Source organism: Dromaius novaehollandiae, chromosome 17, assembly GCF_036370855.1.
Source record: "Dromaius novaehollandiae isolate bDroNov1 chromosome 17, bDroNov1.hap1, whole genome shotgun sequence".
Lineage (NCBI taxonomy): Eukaryota > Metazoa > Chordata > Aves > Casuariiformes > Dromaiidae > Dromaius > Dromaius novaehollandiae.
This window is the reverse complement of record NC_088114.1, coordinates 12,766,600-12,789,774: the sequence shown is the minus strand read 5'-3', so window position 1 is coordinate 12,789,774 and position 23,175 is coordinate 12,766,600. Positions and strand designations below refer to the sequence as shown.

The following is a 23,175-nucleotide window of genomic DNA, read 5'->3' as shown; positions in this document are numbered from 1 at the left end:
TATATCAAAAGTGTAGTTTTATAAGAGCAGTTGATACAGACAGCTGGTAGAATTGACTTTATTTACAGAATGTTATTGGGAAAGTGTCAAGTTAAAAAAGTATGAAAACAGTCTTACAAGGACAAGCTGGTGATTGCATGTTTTACATAGATTGTTGTATGAACAACCACTAGAAGTATGGGTGACCCCCCAACAGATTCCACACGGGAGATTTTAACTTGCTGTTTCTGTACAATGTTGTCTCTGCTGGACTGAAACAAACCCACCACAGCATGCTGGCAATTGTTATAATACAGTCAAGTGATTTTTCTGCTGCTGGTTTTGCATTCAGTGAGACTTGAGAAAGAGCAAGTTTGTGAGAATTCTGGTTTTGCTTTCACCTTTTTTAAAAGAGCACAATGGCCTAAGCTAGATAGACAACATGACAGCAGTACTAGACTCAACACAAGTGAGGAGGTGAAGTGAAGAACCATGCAGTAGAAGGATGGAAAAGAACATTTAACTGTTCAGGAAAGTGAAACAGGCTTAAAAAGGAACATAGTATTTAAAAACCAAATATACACAGTAAGATCACAAAACTACCCCCTCCTCCCCCTTTCAAGCCACAGAACAAGACTCCAGAGGCAAGTTTCACAGTAATTGCATCAACCAGATGCACACTAGATTTAGGACAGTTCTTGGGACTCCTTTCTATAAATAGAACTGAAGGCAGTATAGAACATACCACAGCTATGACTGAGGAGTTGAAGGGTGAGGATTTAAAGGCTCCATTTTGATGATCTTTAGCAACGTGTTTGAAAGATTAAAACAAGGAAAATACTGCAGCTGAACAAGGACCAGCACCAGCCCCCTTGAAAGAACTGTGACCAAATAGGTACCTGCAGTCTCTTTGCTCACAGCAGGCTTTGTCATTACTGTACAAGGTCCCATCCTCAAGGCAGTTTGAAGACTAAACAGTTCTTTCATTTGATGGCAAGAGTCACACACAAGGAATCAGACCTTTGTTATACAGACAGCAAGATGGGGGCTTTTTACTTTGACACTTTAGCTACACTGAATGCACAGTACATGACAGAAGGATGTGTTTGAGAGGGAGACTTAGAGATGAGCAGCAAGAAAAGGCAAAGCAACTTTATCCTGTTCACTCACACTTAGGATATGCAATTTTAATCTTAAAGAAAGTCCCACATGTACAATGGAGAAAGATCCAAACCATAGGCACAACTAAAGCTCAACTGTTATCAGCTACTCTTATGTACAGCTGTATAGATTCAAAAAAGCTATTCTATGTGTATATATACAAAAGATTGTTTATACATAGTCTGTACACAAGGGTCTATACATTTAGTTCTCTGCAGGAGGAATCCATAGCTGCTACCTCTACACTAGAGAATATCAGCACTTCATTCACATATCTTACAAAAACAAAAAATAGACACTTCCAGGATTAAACTGGCTTTGTCTTGCATCTAAATTTCTTCAGGCTTCACTATTTAAGCCATAATGGATCCTTTAGTCTTGATGCAGACATGAGACCAGGACAGGTGCCATGTGCTTTAGTCTCTTGAAAAGAAATTTTGCACAGAGTGCTAAAAATAAAAGCCCCAAAAACAAACAGAGGTGAAGTCCTGACTATGGACATTTTTATCCAGTCTAAAGAAGCACAAGTGTCCCACCCAGCGGTCACTGTTCACTGCCGATATTCCAGTTCATCTACACTGATGACTTTGGATGGCATGGAAGGGAGAGGCTGCTGCAAGACATCTGAACCAAACCATTTTGCAAGGCCAATGGGAGAGCCACTTCTCTGGCTGGGGCGGTGGTCAAGCTGTGTGTGCCCGTGAGATAATCCAGTCCGAGACGGCACATTTTGGGGGGTTGTTTGCACACCAACAGGTGATCCCTGTGCTCCAGTGCCTGTGAAATGTAAAGCTATTAGAGGTGGAGTAGTAAGTTCACCCAAGACTGAATTTTTCCTAAAGCAATCATATGACACATGTATCATATGTAAGCTGAACGTGGCATTAACTCTTAGTCCTGGGAAATCCAGACTCCACAGTGATTGCCACATGTTTGTTCTCTTGGAACTCCTGTAAACTCTGCCCGACTTTGCTGACTCCAGAAACAGTATCAGGTCAGTTTTAATTGGAAGACCAGCATCACAGAGCCTTTTACTCAATATGGGTGCAGGTGAGCCTTCCTCACTCAGCAAGGAAGCGCTCTTCACTGAAGAGACTACTATTCACAACTCTGCCAAAAAGCAGATCCATCAATGGGAAGATGCATCATGAAACTGAATACTTCACTTCAGCTTGCTTCTGGCATGAAGACCTGCAGTGGCTAGAACTACTCTGGTAATTTACACATTCATAGCTGCTAATTTTGTATAGGCACTGAAATAGTTTCCTGTTAGCTTAGTCTACTGAAACAAGCCAACAAGTATGCTACCCAGAGCAGGCTAGTCAACATTTTAAAACTTCACATTCCTGCTTTACATTTTAGCCTACCTGATCGCTGTAGTTGCTGCTGCATCATTGCTAGCTGCAAAGGTGTTCCAGAACGTGGATTTAAGATGTGTTGGCTGGCTGTTGGTAGCGGATAAAAAGGTTGGCCAAGGATGGGAGCAGATATTCCCTGCAAGTGAGACAGGTCCACTCCAGGAGGAAGCATACCTGCCAGAGAAGAGTGAGGAACCTTTTTACCTCATAGGCATAAGAAGCTTTAGGGAAAACAAGTATTTACATAGTAAGATGTGTTGGAATTTATTGCCTCATTTTGAAGGTAGGTTTTGATGCTGCCAGTAATGAGTATCAATTTGTGCTATTTCTAACACAAAATAAGTCTCGTAGAGAACATTCATACGTTTTCCCATAAGTTAAAGCATTACCTGCTTGCAGTAGAGGAAGATGTTGTGGATGAACTCCCTGAGCCAGCATTCTCTGGACCAATCCTGGATGCAGTTGATGAGCAGGTCGTACAATCGGTACATGGGGAACAAGGGGTACTTGATGAACAGGACGGAGGAAAGGGCCTCCTGGTACCGGGGAGGCCATCGTAGGAGTCTTTCTACCAGCTGATTTAGGCCTGTAGTCTTGCTCTTTGGTGCAACGATTTGCTTGAGTAAGAGGTGTGGAACATGCAGAGCGCTGCAGTGCGGGTAGTTTGGTACCTAAGGTGGGCAAAGTTTCTTGATCTGCATTCTCCACAGAACTAGACAGTAGGTTATCTGTAGCTAGAATTGAATACAACTATTATAGTCCACAGCTAGAGATTACATCTAACAAAAAATCAAAGCTAATGACTGGATTTGATAGCTAGATTCCAGGACTAGCTGAACTTTTAGTCAGATATATATATAAAATGGTGAGCTTTCATCCTTCCTGGATGCTTTCAGCCAAATACACTCAAAACATAATAATGAGAAAGAATATGTTCCTCAGTGAAATCCCTTCATTTCAAGTTGAAGTCAGAATCAACAATAATTCTGATTCTTATTTTTCCTCATATTTAAACTGGCAGCATTGATGATCAGCCTCAAAGGAGACAAGCAGTACAAGGGAGCCTCCCTAGAGGAGGCTGTAATTTGGAACTGGAGTTCTGCCAGAAATCCAGCCATACACAGTTCTTTTCGGTGCAGACGTGTTTCTGGGTTAGAGGCACTCCCCGTTTCTGCCATCTACTCAGTAGCATTTGGAACACTAAAGCACCTCAAGGAGCTACTGCCACAGACTGTCTAGATCAGTTAGACAAAGCCTAAGATATCTTAGAACTGTCTGCTACCAGTTGAGGTTATGGAGTGTTAGAAGGAAAAAGTCAATTGTACAATAGGAACAGCAAGCTATATCTGTAGTTAGCAGAATTCAAGTGCACTGTCATGACAATTGAGCACATTAGTCTTATTGGGTCAGGCAACTGGTATTGAGCACTTCCTTCTAATAGCCACTTAGATCAGTTAGAGTGACAAAAGGCTTCCTTGATTTGCTACATTTAAGAGCTTAATTGGTTTCAGCTTTAGATTGTTTGGTTAAGATGTCTCAAGAGGGCTATAATTTGCTTGCATTCAGTTACTGGAGTAGAGAGATACAGAAGCACTATTCTAATACACTTGTTCATCAAGACCAGTTGCAAAGAAATGGTTTTGGTCCAAGGGCAGGCCCTTAGTGTTACTATGCCTGACAAACTCACAGATGAGGAAAACATGGATTTAAACCCAACATTACTGGGAAAATGCACTTGAAAGTGTAACCTCTTGATTCTTCCACAGCTCTAACCTTCCCCTTGTCACAGGCCCCCCTTTCCACATCCTCCAAGAGTTGTGAATGTCTTTAGTTCGGACATACTAGGTGTTGAAGTTCTTCAGTTCTATAGGTGTTGAAGTTCTTCAGTTCTATTCCAGTTCTACAGTGTGTGTGTGTGTGTGTGTGTGTGTGTGTGTTAGAGTTATTTTAAGCCATTACAATACCTTCATTTGGCCTCTGATTTTCATCTTTAACATCACTGACTTTCAGTTTCCCAGAAATTGGCTCCTCTTTACTTTTTTCCTTGCTCTCATACATCTTGCGAATCACTGAGGTAGGCGTAAAGGAAGGAGACAGCTGCAGAACACATAAGAACAATGCCTTAACTAAGTGCTGATTACCATGGCCACACTATCTTAGTTGTGGGTGCACACGGATCCTAACATCTTTTCCATTTAAAGCTCTTCGGAATCTGCTTCTTGTGCCCTCATGATTTTGCTTCACCTCATTTCATAGTTTTATTCTGTAGTTTAAACACCACCCTTTATCCAGCTTTACAGAAGTTCACCTGCTTTTTAATAAAGGTATTGATCTCAAAGTTAAATATATCTTCACAGGCTTAAAGCAATATTGATAAGTTGTATTTAAGTTAGTGGTTTGCAGTAAGCTATTGGCCCAGAACAGCTCCACAGGAGCTATCTTAGATTAACTCAAGGCTGACAGATCTGCATAAAACCACTGCCTCATTTTTCCTATTGAAAGTTACACAGCATCTGTGGAAGTCACAAATTTGTTATGTAAACTCAAGTATTATATCTGATTTAGCAGCTGATGACCAGTGTTAGCCAGGAGTTGCCAGCAAGTACTTGAAAGATTAATGGGAAAGTTTAGATCAAAGCAACATTTTACATACTGTCACTGCAGTGACATCTTGGCTGATATTTTTTACTGAACAAGTGACCCTGAAGCTCTGAGGTAGCCTACAAATACCTGTGCTGAAGACCAGAGTTTTCTGAAGCAGCTAATGACTTTCAGTATTTGTCTTGAAAATACAAGTACCAAAACACAAGGGGCCCGAGTTTTCATAACTATCTTCCTTTGGTTTCAGATGGTCAGGTCAAGGTACCAGTAACAGGGCTTCAGTTTTTAGATGATAAAGTAGTCAGAAAAGGCTATCATTTTCCAAAGTGAAGGCAGTCAGTTAGGCATCAAGTTAACTCATTCTTGTATCACATGGCTGCTGATACAACATTAAGGTGATTAACTTCATGTCCCTCCTCTTCCCACCCCCACGCAAGCCAGTTACTGCAGACAGCTTTACAGCTCTTCCTGTTACTACACATTAGGTACTAACCATGCTAGTAATGGATGCTGTAGGGGCTGGAGAAGATGCATTCCCTCTGTGTCCTGGTGCAGGTGATTTAGTCACTCGCTGCTGCCTGTTAATGGACAGGAAAGTTGGTAAGAGGCAGCTCCTACTCTTGGCACAGGATGAAAAGCAGGATTGCCAAGAACCTATACAAGCTTGAGCCAATAGTACTAATATCCAACGGAAAAACAAAACAAAAAAAGCCCCATGATCAGTTAATACTGTGCCCCTTAAAGATCTTGCAGTCACTCACCTGTTTCTGTAGCCATCTCTGCTTTTGTCCATTTGTGTTTTACCAAAGCCATGCTGGTAGAAGTTTGCTGCCTGTATGGCTAAGTCATGTGGTAATGCTAGTCCCTCTAATGCAGCTTGCTGTATCTCCAAGGGACTCATCTGAAGCAGAGTTGTTAGAATCAAATCAAAGCTTATGTATTTAAAAGATACTGAACATTCACTATTAGAGCTAATATCTTCACATCAAAGTGCCTGCCCAACAGCAGCTCATCTGTTTTATGATAAAAGCTCTGAAGTTTTCATAGTTAAGGTACTTTAAGATGGAATAATTACTATGGAATAGCAATAAGATTTGGGATGATATTTATGCTTTGCATCCTCACACAAGACAAACTTGACCTAACCAGAGCATAAACATCTGAAATTAACAGATAGGTATGCATTTCTACAAGTTAGTTCTATGCCCCACAATATAAGAAAAGATGAATACACATTAAGCAAACAGCATTTAGTCTAACCTGTGCAGCAACTGGGCTCATAGGCTTCCTTACACCTGGAAATGGATCACCAAGCAGTTGCTGAGAACCTTGTCCAAAACCTGATGAAAAATGTTCAAAAGTTATTTAAAAGCACTAACTTTTTTTCCAGTACATACACAAAAGTTCTCAGCCCATCACAATCTGTACAGTCATGTCTCTTCCCTGTCACTAGACTGGAGAGCTACCAGGAAGCAGGCAACCAGCAATGTTTCTTAATGCAGATGGCCAATTAGTACCTGAAAATTGGCTTCTTGCACAGTAACGGAACACATCTCTCTGCACCAAGATTTACTGCGAGGTCTAGTTAACAGGTTACACAGGCATCTGCAGTTCTGGAGAGTACAAGGGTTAAATTGCAAAAGAGGTCACGCACTACTCAGGTAGCTGCGGAGAACTTAACTTGGTCTAACACACTGTTCAGCAGGCCACCTGAAATGCAGAAGTTCTCCAGTGACTTGGACCTGCTTACTGGAATTAAACCCCATACTTAACATGACAGAAGAGTAAGAGAAGTGACATCATCTTGCACATGCACTCAAGAGGCAGGCACTGACTTAGTTGCCAGCCAAGCGCCAGAAAGTTTTTATTGTACTGCCAAGCATTCTTTAGAACACTTGAGTTGTCTTCCATCAAGAAATATTGTGCTCTACAGGCTCACCAATGGGTGAAGATATACGATGGCGCAGGTAATCTGCAGAAGCAGCTCGAGTTGGAAACACCTGTGGAATAGGGGGAGAAGGTGCTCTTTGTCCCAGTAAAGAGGCTGCAGGTTCCAAACCACCTATCAGGCCACTTAAGACATTTGATGAAGCAGGTCTGGTAATAGGTGGACCAAGAAGTTCCTAAGTAATAAAAAAAAAAATTTTTCAAATATGATCTATTTATACAGAGGAGCTCATTTTACTAGACTACAGGCTATGCTATTTATAGCAAGTTGAACAGACAAGGCTGACTCGTGCAACTAGATATACTAATTCTAGGTTGCCCTCAGAAATGGGCATCTAGCCAAGTTTTTCATTTTCAAATTGTAATCATGAGAAAATACCATCGCAAGACTCAAATTTTAAAGTAACCTAAACTGCCTACAGTTAAGTTTTGTGAGCAGTTTTCTTCCCCCTATAGGGAGGGAAATCTGACTAATCCACCCTAGATTAATTTAGTTCACAGTTAATCTGCTTTAAATTAACTGCTTTAAATGTTTTGTTTTCAAGTAATCTTTTGATTTTCCTATTGAGAAAGAGTACTTGAAAGTGTATCCCCAATGAGAAATACCTGTAGAATATTCTTTGACAGAGGCTGGCCTGTCATCTCTGGAGGTGACATCAAGTGGCTTTCAAGGCTCTGTTAAGAAAATGAAAAATGCTAAACTAGATGTAGATATGAGACTCATTAAGAGACAACCCACATCCGTCTCAAAGTATTTACCACAAGCCAACGCAATAAAGATAAGCACACCATCAAGATTTAAAACATCTAGTTTTAAAACCTGCTGATGAGCTAAACTGAGTTTTCCTGTAACATATACTAAGGAGCAGCAGGGCACATCACCACTGGCTGCATTACTGCAGAACCTACAACAGATGCTCGAAACTGTACGGGTCACTTTGCAATCATACAGCACAGGCTTTCATGACTTCCCAACTACAAACCCTGTGAATTCTGAATTAAAAAATCTAATTGCCTCACCTGGGGAAAAGATGACCAAAGCACCTCGTTTTCTTCCCCCTCTAAGTAATAATATTCTTAATAAGAGACAATATTTACTAGCATGCTGTTGTACCCAATCAAGCCCCACATTTTGATGCAAGTGTCCTGCAGGATATTTCCAGTTTGTATCCCATGTTTTAGCACAGATCCATTTATAGTTCAGCAGAGCCAGGTGTCTGTTACTTACATTGACTTTGGGCTGCGAAGGTAGAGTCCCACTTGCCTTCATGCTGCTGACTAGTTTGTTAAATGCAGTCATATCTCCATCTTTCTTGATCTGTCTGGAGCCAGCTACATTCAGTGCTTCCTCCATTTGCTCTGCCATAAATGGAGTAGCAGTTTTTCCCTCTTGATCCATTTTCAGTCCTTTTAGCCCAGCTTCTACTTCTTCCACTGAAAGTACAACTCCTGAATGTGCTAAGAGATACAAAAGAAACACTGTTAAACTAAGGTGCTCTGGTTACAAGCGAGCTAATGATTCTTGTGTGGATGCTGAAGATAGATTTTTGCCAATAACCTTGTTTTCAAACAGCTTATCTTCCAACACTCATACTAGTTGCCAAGCCATATCTGACCAGTGGTTACACTGACATCATAGTACTCAAATTAGAAATATTGCCATGCACAACTACAGACACGTAAGACTCCAACAATCTCTTTAGGTTTCAACTGATACTTTCTCATCAGTTTTCACTTATCCTGTGAAACATTTCATTCTACATTTCATAATATATTAGAACTTCATCTGCTTTTAACAGAGAGTGTTCCTCTCACAATCGCCGAGCTTGTTTGGTTCCAATTAGGAAAGAGTTCCATTTATCTTATACTTCAGGAAACCAGACTGTCTTACAGCCAGTGTAAGCGATGTCAGATTGTCTGAAGCCACCATAGGTAGAGAGAATACATACCTGAAAAGCCTAGATATTTGAGACTCAGTTGCACACTTAGTTTGGTGCACATAAAGTTTCAGGTAGATTAATTTTTCCTCAGAAATAAAAGCCATTATAGAAAGACTTCACTGGCATAACCAGAATAAAGGTACAAGCATTAAAAAGCAGTGCTTTTTTTCCTACATATAGATATCTAAGCCTGACATCAAGGCTAGACATGCTTTATGGACCAGTTTACACATGTCACAAGGTATGATACCTTAAGGAAAAGATAGGAACATGCCATGGGTTGTTCTAACAGATGTTGGCCCAAAGAAAATAAGATTTACTGGAATTTTGAACAAGAAGGTGGAGAAAAGAAACAATGATTCAGACATGCACTATGGAACATGAGGAAAAGTATGATGTTGGAAGAGAGTAACTGACCTGAGAACTCCACAACATTTCAAGAACTACGCAGCATTTTGTGAGAATATGGAATCGACATCAGGTACTTTGGAGTGAATAGAAATTTTCCCACAATTTTTTGTTCCTTCATCCTTGTTTTGTGAGGATCAAAATTTAGAAAGCTTTTAGTAGGAAAGCCAGACTAAGCAGAACACAGAAGAGACTTGTAGCTCTATTTAAGTCAAATTGAGGAAAATCTTTCCACATTAGCCAGACACTTCCTACTCCCAGACTGGATGCTTAAGAATATTTGCAGTTCTTGGATGATATCCTCCCTGCTTCCCTCAGGCAAATCATGAAGTAGCATTACATTTTGTTCGGTCCAGTTTTAAGTTCACATGGCAATACATGCTGCTTGCCAAAAGAAACCAAGTTGGAATTAAACTTAGATTTGAAAGACAACATGCATTTTTGTACTGTCCATGCATGCTATGGGCCCAAACATGCAAATCCCTAACTTTGAGATGCCCTTGAACACTAAGCTTACAGTTGGCCCCAAACTGATTTTAGGGCAGCTGATGCCAGTAAAGTTAATTTTGTCAGAATAAGTTCCCTATAATTCCATGATCTTCACCAAGTGAGTTAGCTTAACTAAAACAAAAAAAGTCTGTTCCTATGCTGTAGCTCTACATTTGTTAATTAAATAGTTCACTGAATAGCAAGCACAGAACACTGTGCATCAAGTGCTAGCAACAGTCTTCAGAAAAGTTCAGTTTTACAGTATACACCTGAAAAACCTGACACCCTCAAACCATTTTTCACCTGTTTGGGATACTGCTACTTAATGGATCACTTTGATCCATTAAACAGATGCTTGCAAGAGTACTCATGGTTTAAGTTTTTGGTAAAGCCAGAGTTTAGATGCCAAATAAGTTCAGATTTCACACCATCAGTCTCCATTATGAAAAGCTTATGTAGAGGCCAGAGAAAGCTGGAAACTCAGATGAAGTCTTGCATCATCTTAACTTATGATTAGTACTGGCCAGTAGAATGGGCTGATAAAGTCCTGATGTCATCCTGTGACTAGGATGAAAAGAATCAGTGATGACATAACTGAGATTTGTGGAACTTTGGGTTTTCTGAAGTGTAAGTAAACCTACAGTACTTCCTACTTCTGGAGTCAGCAATTGAGGCTTCCAGAATACCAAGCCTCTTGCCTTGAGATATGGCATCACAGGAACTCCACAATATCTGAAGAGGCACTTACTGCTCTCTCTAAGCTTTTCCTTGTTGGCTGAAAGACTTGAGAGGAGAGGTTTTAAGTCCACTTTGGCTTTCTGTAGCATTTCTAGGATGTCCACTTTGTTTTCAGAGTGGTCTTCCAATGGAATGGGAGCAAAGTAGTTTCCAGAGTTCTGGCCAGGGGAGAGAATGGCTTGCTCTAGACCTGAAACAGCAAAACCGGGAGCACCGCCACATCAGTTTACCAACCCAATGTCTCAAGATGAACATACACTGGTAACCAAGCTCAATACTTCACTGAAAAGCTATGCCTCACACCCCCTGCCCAAGATCAGCTGGAAAGTAATCAGGAGCATGACAAGAACATCTGTAAAAAAGAACTTAAAGCTGCTTATTCCAAGTGTTTCCAAAAGAATGCCAAGTGCTTAAACTGTGGGAGACCTGACTATCCTAAAGCTTTATCTGCCACGTCCTTACTGAATGAGCAGGAAGGAATATGGAAGAAGGGTACCTGACCTTATGTTATGATCTTACCTGCGAGCCTCTCCAGTTCTTCATGTGGTGTAGATCTCAAGCTGCTCGACCGACTTCCAGAACGACTAGGATTAGAAAACCATCTGCTGAACCTGCTGGCAGACACTGAACCTTCCCCCAGCACATCCTCTATCATCTAGATCATGGGAGAAAAATTAGACAATCTTAAGAGAAGCAAGACCAGGAAGATTTGAGAAGTTGTACTGTGCAAAGAGTCTTCTGCTACTGACATCCAGGTCTTACTCCTAGAATTTAGAAGCTTTTGAACTATTTCCTTCTAAGATTTAGCACCCCTTTTGTAGTCAGTGTTGGCATAATCCACATACATATTTAATTTATATGAACAGTTTGTTCAAATTAGGACTATAGAGATGAAACAGCCTAATCAGGGCAACTAAGGACCCTAACTCTGCCATTTTAAAGTGTAACATAAAAACAGGAGTACCACCTGCCACAAGAATTACAGCAAGTTAGAATTAATAACCTAATAATTCTGATAGATGGCCCAGGAGTAGTCCCTAGCACTGTACAGAAGTAGTACTCTGACCACTTGAATTGCCTGCAACCATGATTCAGTCCCAGCATTGCACTTCATTGCAGGTATTGTCCTTGCCTAAAGACGACTGCGTAACTTGGAAGGATCCCACAAGGGGTAGGGGAAGAGGCCAGTAGCCAAGGACTATTTGCTTGCACTTCACACACTGAACCACTCTGGGACTAACATGAGGGTCACGGTCTTCAAGTCAGTGGAGTCTGTGTCCATTACAATGGCAGCTAGCACCTTCTCCCTTCAGGGACAACCGAGATCAGTAAACAGTACTTCATAGAGTCTGACTGTCAGATGTCACTACATAGTGACTGTTTACCTCTTTGCTAATCATTACAAGTACTACAAAAGCAGCAAGTTGCATTTTCCCACTCCATAATTCAAACCAAAGCTTTTCCTAACTTGAAAGCTAGTACCCAGTTAAAAGCCTATCCTGAGACCAGCCAAGGCTACCCATTTACTTTTAGGCAAAAGGCAGAACAGCTTCATCCAGCCAGAGAAGCAGCTGTTTTCTGTGAAACAAGCAGTGGTCACCACTACTTACAGCAGCAAAAACAGGACAGTATTGATCCATTTGTTTTTTGATTGTGTTGTAATCTAACATGCTAGAAGACAGTAGACTTGTTATAGTTACATCAAGTGAACACAGACACTTGCCACAGACATACTGCCACTGTAAAGAAAAAGAGTATCGCAATATGCTCTAGCTAGCCTGAAACTCACTTTTGTGACAGAATACATCCTCCCATTAATGTTTCACCAGAAGTTATTTTGTGGCTTGTGAACTGTCTGCTTTTCCAGCCAGTCACCATCTTCTACATGTGACAAAAATCAGATGGTCAAATGTAAAGATGCATCATGTACATCTTGTGTAGGGAAAAGAAACTTTCCCCTACATATTTGGGGCTGTATGATCAACTTCTTGAATGCAAGAAGCTTTTTCTAAGTTAAAGACTAGGTCAGAATTCTATTTTAAAACCCTGACGTTTCTATACTGTAGATCAGGCCTGATTCTTTGCTGTCAGGGCAAGGAGTTACTTATTCTAACACATCTATTGTTCTACAAGACTAACCCTTTTTACTCCAATTCTATCTACTCATCTATTACACCATCTAGAATAGTCAAGAATAGCTTTTCTTCCCAGTGCTGAAGTCTGAACAGAAACATCATCATGCAAAGTTTGTGAAGTTGGATCATGCTTAGTCAATACTTGCTGGACCTGCTTACCCCTACTCATGGAGAAGGGCATAACAAATTCCCCAAACTAGAGACATGGACCAGTTATAGCTATCACACTAAAAATAGTGAACACCATCCACCATTACCTATAGAGATCAGATGTTCCAGAACTGCCCAGTACCAACAGAAATACTAGAATATCCATCAAATAATGGCTGGAGATAAAACCAATTATTGGAAGATTCTTATGATGCAACTGTCAACTTTTTTTACTCTTCATAGTCTTGTTACTAGCTCCTACACATCAGTAGCATCTCAAATATGGCTTTTGTTATACTGAGCATCCACTGGTTGCATCAATAACATTAGAAGCACTTTTGTCTGAATTAGTAGGCTGTGTTTGTTATTCAAACTCACTAGTAATAGTAATAAATAACAAATCAACCCCTAAACAGAGGCTTAAATAGTGAAGATTCAAACCCTCTCAGGTATCTGTCTTTTCAGCCATACTACTGGTATTGGTAACACTGTATGTATAGCTCAGACAGTATTCACCAGACGTCTTCCAGGCTTATTGCCTTCCAGGAAGCTTGCAAAAAATATCCCTTTGCCACAATTCCCGACTTTGCTGCAAGGGGTTACATTTTCAGCTATATGAAAGTGGATTTTCTCTGAACACATTTGCAATACTCCCAAAGAAAAATCCAGACAAGATGCTGATTTTTGGATCTTTAGTAATAATCAAAAGGGGGGCGGGGGGGGAAAGCAGCTAGTTCACCTCATACTCTTTCTTTGGAGATGAAGCTAGTCCCAAAGATGTTACTTTGGAAGTAATATCCTAACATTCCAAAGTTAAATATCTTTGCAAAAAATCTTAGACTTACACAATCCATAAAGTAGGTTTTGCAAAGCAAAAAACATTTTAACTTTCACTGAAGGCAGCAGCAAAGAATGCTTCTCTCAAAAGTATACCCAGCCTAAACTCACCGAAGCCAGTCCAGGAACACTTTTATCCAAGTTAAAGAACTCATTGAAGTCAAACTCTCCTGGAGCTGGTTCTTGTAAGACAGCTTCCCTAGGAACTTCTTGATCTGCTGGAGTTTCATTGGCAAGGACAGTCTGCACTTCATCTTCTTCTGCCACTCCGCCATTACATTCTATCCCTGAAAGAGAGAAGAAAAATGACTGCTGAGTCACTGAACTTGACTATTTCCTATGGGAAGAGCACCTACCAGGCAATACATTTGACTAGGGACTAGTAGTCTAGGACCAAAGTAATCTAGCCAACTCTGTGATACTTGATTAGTTAGACTGTGATAGCTACAAGTCTGTCACAACAAGAACTAGGACCCACTTGATCTCTGGCACAGAGCTTCTGTCCTGAAATTAAGACTATCTGCATCAAAACATGAAAATAAGAATTGCCATTCAATCAATAACTGCATCCTGATCAACCCAAGAAAGTAGACAGAACAGATCAGATGTTCTAAGCAAAGCAGACAAGCAGGTATAACTGTTGCACTAAGTTAACAGCTTGTGCTGCTTCTCCTTTGAGAATCCTTTAGCAGTTTCTGCTTTCTTCCTAGATGCTCCAGAGAGCAGGTCCTCTGAAAGCTGGTGCTTGACATGAACTTTAGTATTGTCAAGATATGACAAACTGTTGATCCTGTTTCTCCAGCAGAAGCAGACTATCAAGTTAGACTTACCAAGCTTGAACAGGTGCTGCAAGAAAACTTTACCTGACTACACACCTAATAGGGTTGAAACCGTACCACATTTTAGTTAAGCAAATACACAATTAAACCTGAACTTCAGGCTTACTTTGTCCACCTGTGGAATTTCCAGCATTAAGGCAGCATCTTTTCTTGACTCAGTCAAGTTTATACTACAGCTTTTTCAGTGGTAATTATGGTAGCTTTGTGGAGTCAAGTGACTGCAGACAAATTCAGATAGTCCCTGAACTCAGCTTAAAGCTATATTGTTGGCAGCTGCACGCACAGCCCAGTGTTCCTAATAACCTTTGTCTTCGTTATACCAAGACCTTTGTCTTGTAATACCACGTATTCATGTGTTCACTCAAGTATAATACCAAGTGTATTTCAAGTATCTCAAAGCATTAACTTAGCTTAAACCAAGCCAGGATATAGAAAAAGACAAGACCCACATAGTAGCCTACAAGTCCCTCCCAAATCATTCAGTATCTTTACAGAGATTTTCCAGCCTCCCAGCCCTGCCTTCAAGGTTATGCATCATAAAATACTCTGAAAAAAGCTATTTTTTTCTAAAAAGTACCATTCACGGCTTTGCATCTTGTGCTTCAAGACAACCAACAGTTATGCAAGTTTAAGATAAAGGTTAGCAAACTGCATTATCCTCGACACTTGCCTGGATCTGTAACAGGACCATCTCTATAGCCATCAACATAGAATACTAGTAGGTGAATAAAGCCTTTCTATTACCTTCTTTTAATGAGGCTGTGCGTCGTCTTGTACGTTTTCTCCCTTTGTGATCTTCTTCCAAAATTTTGTCATCGAAGCCTGTGAGCTCAATGGTTTCAGACTGACTTGTGGGACCAGCAGAGAACCACTCTGGTTCCTCTTCAGTGTAAGAATCATTTCTTCTTCGTTCCCCAAAGACACGTTTGCTGTCACCAAACTCCCTCTGAAGCACGATATTAAACAACAAACAAAAAACCCAAGCACATCAAGTTAATGGTTAACTACAATTTCATAAAATTCCTTGCCTCCAAAACATGTGGCTACCTATTCATACCAGCTTTGTTTTTTAGGGTTTTTAAATACATGTTCAGGATGCTTAGTAAGCTTTCTGATTTTAAATTTCAAACAGCTAAATTTCTGTTCTGTAATGCTACTGGTTTAAAAGTGCTATTGGTCTAAATGTGCCTGTATGAACTCAGTTTTGTATCTTGAGGTAGTTGGTGGGGGAACCCACACCCAAGAGCACACAAAGCTTCCATTTGCTGAGGCTGAAGATAGCGCTTGCTGACAACTGCTAGGGAGAAACCTGCTGTCTCACTGTACATGAACACTTAGTAAACCCAAAAGGCAGCAATTAATTGCAAGAAGCCTTCCTGAAGAATGACTTTTGCCTATCTTGCCATTACACACTGCAGAGGCTTGCAGGACACAGAACTAGATGCATCCCAAGTGAGCTGTCAGAAGGACTAAAAACTAAGTTTTTGAAGCACTGAGCGCGTGCACTTTACACTATAAGGCAGCTTCCAAGGTTAAAGAAATAGCCTACTTGTGTGGAACTAGCCTACTTGTGTGGAACATTCAACTGCATAGAGCAGTTTAACCTGCCCCTGTTGCTTTTAGTGCAAAGTGTCCAAGAATTTAGATTTAGCATTCTATCAGGACAAGGAAGAACAAACCCTGAAACGTTTGTCTTTGTAGTCCCTCTCACGATCTCTGTCTCTGGCATCTCTAGAATCGCGTATGTCTTTTTCACCACCTCGGTGGTCTTTATCAAAGTTACGAGAAGAGATAATTCTTCCGCTGCCAATCCTGCGGCCACCAATAACACGGACACCATCATTCTCCTTTTCTAGTGGGCTCCCTGCTCGACGTGAGCCAACAGCTGCAGTCACATGGCAGCCTCCTCCAAAGCTTCGCCTTTGTGGACTTAAGACTACATCCAAGTCATCTTCTTTCACTCGCTCCCTTGGATCTACAGATAAGACATCACACAGAAAGAACAAGTTAACCAGTTTGTATTTACTAATGCATTATCTGTATAATAGCCTTCTGCTCCACAGCCTTGCTGCTACTCCGGAGCTTTTGAAAGAAAGTACTCATGAGTTAACTTTTTGGTGAAGCTAATATAGCCATAGATTCCAGGAGTGCAAAGAAAAACAAAAATAAGTTTATAGTTCAAAATTGAGGAATCATTGTTCCATCTTCTAGGGAATACCTCCTCTCTCATTAAGAGTACTTAACTTTGAACCTCAGAATAGTAGTACGTAACAACCGACTGCAATCTAAGTTTGTTCTTAGGTGACGGCTGCCAGAATACCAGTAACTAGTCCATGCTTGGAGTAACCAAGATTTCCTTGATATTTATTTTATTTCAATCAATTTTCAGAGAGGCTTTGCTTAGTCTCATTGATGTAATCCCCGAGGAAAGGTTTTGCCAGCACCCTATGTTCAATTCCGAGTCCTGTGCTGCAAGAGTGCACTCACCTACTATCCTACGCATAAGAGAAGTTCGATCTGAATCCAAATCTTTTTTGAAGCTTTCCACTGGTGAAGTTCTTCCTGAACTCGGATATAAAGAGGCATGCCACTTCTCTGGATCCCAGACACCATCACTATGGAAAATAAAGTTCCAGGATCGTTTACGACTTGCAGCCTAATAAATAATTTGTTGCATTGCCTGAAAACTAGCAGAATTCACTCAGCATTGATCTGTACAGCCGAGATGCGTCTTTCACATCCAACATCTAAATTTGCCTTCCTATACTTCCTCATACCTGATATTCTGGATCCCTTTTGTAAGGGTAGGGACATACAGTACCTATCATCAGGTTATAAAAGGGACAACATATGGCCATATTGTCCCATTAGGTATTGGTGAAGTTCCCCCAGTATGCTAATAAAAACAAATCAAGCAGATCAAGTGTCACATTTCTTGTGTATTCAGAAGACTTTTTTCCACCCAATCTCATGCTTACTCGCACAATAAATTAATCTGAATAGTAGAGAACCTGCTGTTTAGCAAGCTTACTAATGAATGCAAGCCAAAAAACACTCTCACCTTCATTTTTAAATGAAGTACACAGTCAACATGACAGAGTAATCCATCAACCAAGTCAGCTTGCTGCAACATGACCGAGTCAGTCTGTGCTACAAGTCCATTATTCTCTTAGTAGAGCTTTATCAAACTTATTACAGCACTGAAACCATGCTGAAGCATGTTTAAGCCTGTAAGACTTTTATTGCACGCAGTTATTTTCTGCAGGATCTCATGTTATAATCTTTGCTCAATGCACAGAATTTCTAGCTAGAATATAAGCCTATCCTAGTAGATTAATATTTCTGAAATATTGTAGTATATTAACCTCTAGAGCAAATATCTTGTATCAAGATAGGTGTGATTTCTTAAGAAGTTTTTGCTATGTAAACTATATATATCCATTTCAAAATAAGTTATTTATATAATGAAAAAAATACCTGTCATATTTTTCAGAAAGACAAGAAGGTCTTTGCTTAGAGTAGGGACGCTCTTTAATATCCAGCAATTCTTCCTGGAAGAAGCAACAAGTTAGTTCCAGCTCTCACCCAGACAACATTCAAATGACCCCCCCAAAATCTATTCCAGACTGCCTGCACAAATAGTGTTTTAATCTAACAACCCAAATTTCCCACTGTGTTGTTTCATTTCCTGTTTAATATTACAGTGAATAGTTGACACTGGAAAGCAAGTTTATTCTCAGGTCACTTCCACCAGTGACCACTGAGCAAACTATCTCAGAGGAATCGAGTAATTCATTAATCAGAACTACAGATCATACTCCCATTACCTTAACCTACAGTACCTAAGAGGGTGTAACACTGCTTGAGAAGCAAGAGTGAGACTGGGCCAAACTAACATTGATACTTCATAAAACAAGTTACTGATTCAAGTATCTACACAGAAGAACCCTTTGAGAGCAATTTCGATATCAGAAAAAGCCTTTTTACTGATGAAATTTCCAAACAGCTAGCTGTTAAGCCTTTAGGGGGAAAGTTTGCACAAGTCAGTTTCAGAAAAGGATCTTAACCACTTACAACTAAGTTTTGTCACATCAGAACTGCAGAAAGAACCTGAAAACCAATATACAGGCTTAAATGACTAATCAGTATGAGCAACTTAATAGCATAATGCCTAGCAATTGACTTCAGCTTTCCTTTAATGTCTATTTCATATTAGATTACTTCAGGAGTAAAACTTGCTTTCATACATTATATACATTAAACTCTAAATCCACATTTATTTGAAGCACTAAGCCTTACCAGGCCAAGTTCAGTCCTCATTAGCACTTGAAAGGCTATTCACACTGTACATGTTCTACTTATCCACCTCCCTGGACAACTAAACTTACAAGCAAAACAAACACAATTGGCATTAGTGCTAGTAAGTTTTCAAGATGCAATGAAAATTGCTGCATTCAATGCTGTATAAGATTCAAAGGATGAAAAAGCATTATTGCAGTACTAGCAATTAAGTTAGAGCTCAAAGTTCCAGACAAGCTTGCCATTTCTGAATATCCCCAATTCCAATGGGAAAGGACATGTATATTTTACAGTTTTTATCTGCTCTACCCAATACCAGATTGGTGTTGAATAATTACTTCAGTTTTCCACTTTCTATCAGCTTTCAAGTAGTTCTTGGCTTACTATTGCACACCCCTGAACAGCTGGTCATTTAATCTACAGTCTCACTGCAGTTTGCCCCATTTAGAAAGCAATATTATTAATGGTGTGATAGTTGATGCTTTGAATCATCATCAACTTGGCTGCAGCAATAAAGATGCTCATTTCTAATTACACTTACTCCTCTTCCCTAGCTTATCTTACTTCAGTCTGCCTCACTCCCAACTGTACTGAGCCATTTCAGAACTGGGCAGAAATCAGTGGAAGCTAGAAGGATAAAGGGATCCTAACAGCAGATGCCACATCAGCCAAACTGAAGAAGGGAACATCCCTAACATCCTCCCAAAGATACAACACCTGAACTACAGGTTTTGATTATAATCACCTGTTGATGATAAACAAGTTAGCTACATATAAACTTGATACTTTAAAGACTCCAGATGTCAACTCAATAGCTGTACAAAAACTTAGAACATGTGTGTGCCTGTGTACACACACTTCAGCTGCAGTGGGGGAAATCATTTGAAGAGGAATATTTGAATGTGACAGGGTACCATTTATGCTGGCAATACGTAGAATGGATACTACCTAGTAGACAAGATAGTACTGAGCAATTACTACAGCAATATACTCTTCAGAGTGCATTTTACTTAACCCTATTTAGGGTAAGTCATAGTACTGACAACATCAATCTTGTTCCCTGCTCTGTGCAAGGAATCTAGACCCACTCCCTCCTAACCCTACTAGAAGTCTGGGACACAATTTATCCCTCAGCCCTTCCCTAGAACTAGGGTAGGTCCACATAGCTAGTATCTATCCTGCTCTGGTGTTTCATCATCTTATTAGCAAAGAAAATCTACTGCTTGGAAAGGGCTTGCACCAGAGAAGGGAGTCCCAGACACTAGGGAGCTCCCAGCATTAACTTGTACTGGTCTTCACCAGAAAAATAATTACGTTTTCCTAGCAAGATCAGACAGTCTGGAGAGCAGAAGTCTAAAGGGAGGGAGACTGGCCTCCACTGACAGCCTCCCAAAATAAATTATGACCTATGGGAAACATTAGCACTGTAATACTATCATAGTCTGATGCAGATATCAGAAGTATTAACATCATTGTCCACCAGACTTGATATTTACTATTTTGCTGGCCACGAGAGGGAGTTCATAGACTTCCAATCAAATTCTATTGCAAGTCTTTCATTGAAGCGAGGGAGCATTTGAATTGTTCCTTGGCTTTCACTCATTAGCTGCAGCAACAGCTTCTGAAGAACTAGGAAAGACACATCTTCGAGCATATAAACACACTTCCTCATAATAGGGCAGATTACTATTGGCACTTTCACAGTTTGTTTTTTTTTTTTTTTTTTAATTCACACAGTAGTACTTTTAAGCAGGTGGGGGGGGGAAGGTGTGTTTAGCTGTTATTAAAAAGCTTTATTCAAGCAGTTTATGAGGATTCATACTGTGGTCCAGTTCTCCCACCAGTAGTAAGTGAATATAAACTGTCAAAGGAAAAAAGGGCCCTCTCCAAATCAGCAGCACATCTCCTGAAGTACCATCTCCTTTCCCCTCTCCCATAGGAAGATGGATCATGTGAAAACAGCTTTTAATGTTAATCACATGAGCATCTTAAATCACCTGCATTTAAGGCACATTAATTGTAAAGAGCTAGTAATGTTACAATGCAAGGCATTTTAACATGGATTGACTTTTCATATGTTTCTTCACTTCAAGCTCTGTGGAAACAGATAGATAAACAAGACTAGATGCCTTCTGGCACTAATTCAGCCAGTTTATTCTGAGTGGAACTAGAGGTACAGAATTAACAACAATTGAAGCTACAACTGCACCAATTTCATTGTACAACTACCATCAGTGCTGCCTGAATACTGCTCAAAAGAACAGCCAGGATCTGAAGTTGCATTCAGTTATTCTTCCTGAGAGGAGCTGAACAAGACCAAGTGAGAACAGATGTAGCTTTTAGGAACAGGGAAAGTCCAGAGAAAGCCACCACCTCTCCCTCCCTTTAGGGAAAATTGAATAATAAATTCTAAACAATATTATAATTTGCATCTTCAGAAGTTGGAGAGAATTTCTTTTTTAAGAATAGAATTAGAGAAGCCATACTATTCCCATATAAGTTTTGCAATTTTGAAATACTCGGGCTACTGTTGATGTCTAGTTAAAGCAAGCTAGTCCCACTATCTCAGCAGAACAGAGACACAATGATAATTTTTTTTAAAACAACCTACTAGGAAGCTAACAGTTCAGAATTCCTCAGGCAAGATAATGCAGTCAGCAACAGTACACTGTCTCATTCTCTCTCCCTCACTTCAAGCCCTTTGTTGCAAAATATCTTAATAGATTTCTGCAAAGCAATGACCACCTGTTTCCACAGCTTTCAGCAATGAAAATATCAACCACCTTCATAAAGCCTTTTATTCTAAAGAAGAAAAAAAAAAAAAGGAAAGAGTCATCTTTCAGCATGGTACCAAGATCCAAAACAGAATTTGAACCTTAAAAACCCACAGTTTAAAGATTTTTTTCAATACTAGGTAAGTTTATTTGCACATCATTTAATCATGTTCTTCCACTCACACATTTGGGTATCACAGCTGAGCAAGGGCACCTGTGTTCAAGCTCTAACACTAAGCACTGGCTGGAAGCATAAGTGCTTAAGCTTCTAACTCCTAAACAAGAGCTATTCTAAGAAAACATTCAAATAGAAATAAAGGCATGTCAGAGCTACTGATATGCCCTGACATACTACACATCCCAATGAAGTGGCATCATACTACAACTAAACACTTTGGTCATATTCTTAAAGGAACATTGCTGAAAGCAGAACTAAAACTATGAAGTACAAGTGCTGAAGAAAGCTGGTAGAACAACGTAAAGTCATGGCTCTACCATAGTGTCCCCAGCACACACGATGAGCTGCACAGAGATTATAAGAAAGGTAGTGGGAATCAAGAGTATATCAAGGACAGTCAAGACTACGCAGCCACTTCAGATTTCACAAGTTGCTTGTCTCATACCATCCTGAGAATCTTAACCCGAGCAATGGCCTCTCAAAACTGACCACACTATTTCCAAGCGAGGGGAACCTCTCCCTCTACTCCTGTAAGCAACAGCTTCATAAACAACTTGGGGTTTTTTTTTTTTTTGGGGGGGGGGGGGCAGCGCAGGGGTAGGAGGAGGGAGAGAGCTTACTTTTGTGTAACGATGCGGGTATTTCGTTGTAATTCTGTTCAGTTCATGGAAAGCATCCCCATTCTCAGTCTCTGTTACACCTCCTCTTTTATCCATGGCTACTTCAACGCCTTTGACCATGGACCTAATCAAAACAGAAACGAGGCATCAAATTTTAAGACACACATTTTTAACGGGTGCATTTTCCTTACAACCTACAAGTGTCTTTTTTAAGATGCAACAGATAAAGAAACCCCACAACGTAACACCACGTTTTTCCTACTTGTAGCTTCACCCCCCGCTGCGCAGCGCCAGCCGGAACATTCAGCTCCCCCGGGCCGCGGCCCAGAGCCCCCGCGGGGGCAGAGGGGGCCCGCGGCGGGCAGCGCAGCGCGGCCCAGGCCCGCGCCAGGGCACCGGGGGCCCCGCGCCCCGCTGCGGGGGCGGCGGCGGCGCCGGGGCAGGTGACTCAGCGGATCCTCACCTGCACCGCCGCCCCGCGGCCGGTACTCACCGCGCCGGCGGCCGGTCCCCCGGCGGCGCTCCGCTCCGCTCCAGGCCTCACCGCCGCCCGCGGCGCTTCCTGCTCCCGGCCACCGGCTCCGCTCCGCCGCCCGGCGCTCCCCGCCGCGGCGCCCCGCGCTCGCCCCGCTCCCTCCCTCCTGCCCGCCCCGGGCCGGCGCCGCCACCCGCCCGCCGCCGCCTCCGCTCGCGCGGCTCCGGCCCCTCCGCGGCTCCCCGCT

At 41.1% G+C, this 23,175-nt stretch overlaps 1 protein-coding gene across 3 annotated transcripts; it reads right to left on the bottom strand.

The window, feature by feature from the left end:
* Window positions 1–42: 42 nt before the first annotated feature.
* EIF4ENIF1 (eukaryotic translation initiation factor 4E nuclear import factor 1) lies at window positions 43–23,175 on the bottom strand. 3 transcript variants are annotated; one of them, XM_064522244.1, is made up of 19 exons: window positions 22,947–23,175; window positions 22,454–22,577; window positions 18,060–18,133; window positions 17,070–17,197; window positions 16,262–16,557; window positions 15,327–15,528; window positions 13,855–14,030; window positions 11,141–11,276; window positions 10,632–10,811; window positions 8,275–8,504; window positions 7,653–7,721; window positions 7,039–7,222; window positions 6,360–6,439; window positions 5,861–6,000; window positions 5,593–5,677; window positions 4,463–4,595; window positions 2,888–3,232; window positions 2,508–2,672; window positions 43–1,917 (listed from the first exon to the last, which is right to left on the bottom strand). In XM_064522244.1, the coding sequence occupies exons 2-19, from the start codon at window positions 22,571–22,573 to the stop codon at window positions 1,691–1,693; spliced, it is 2,970 nt and encodes a 989-aa protein (XP_064378314.1). In that variant the 5' UTR covers window positions 22,574–22,577; window positions 22,947–23,175; the 3' UTR covers window positions 43–1,690. The 3 variants fall into 3 exon arrangements, with proteins under 3 accessions (XP_064378314.1, XP_064378315.1, XP_064378316.1); XM_064522245.1 differs by having other exon boundaries at window positions 2,888–3,169; XM_064522246.1 differs by lacking the exon at window positions 10,632–10,811.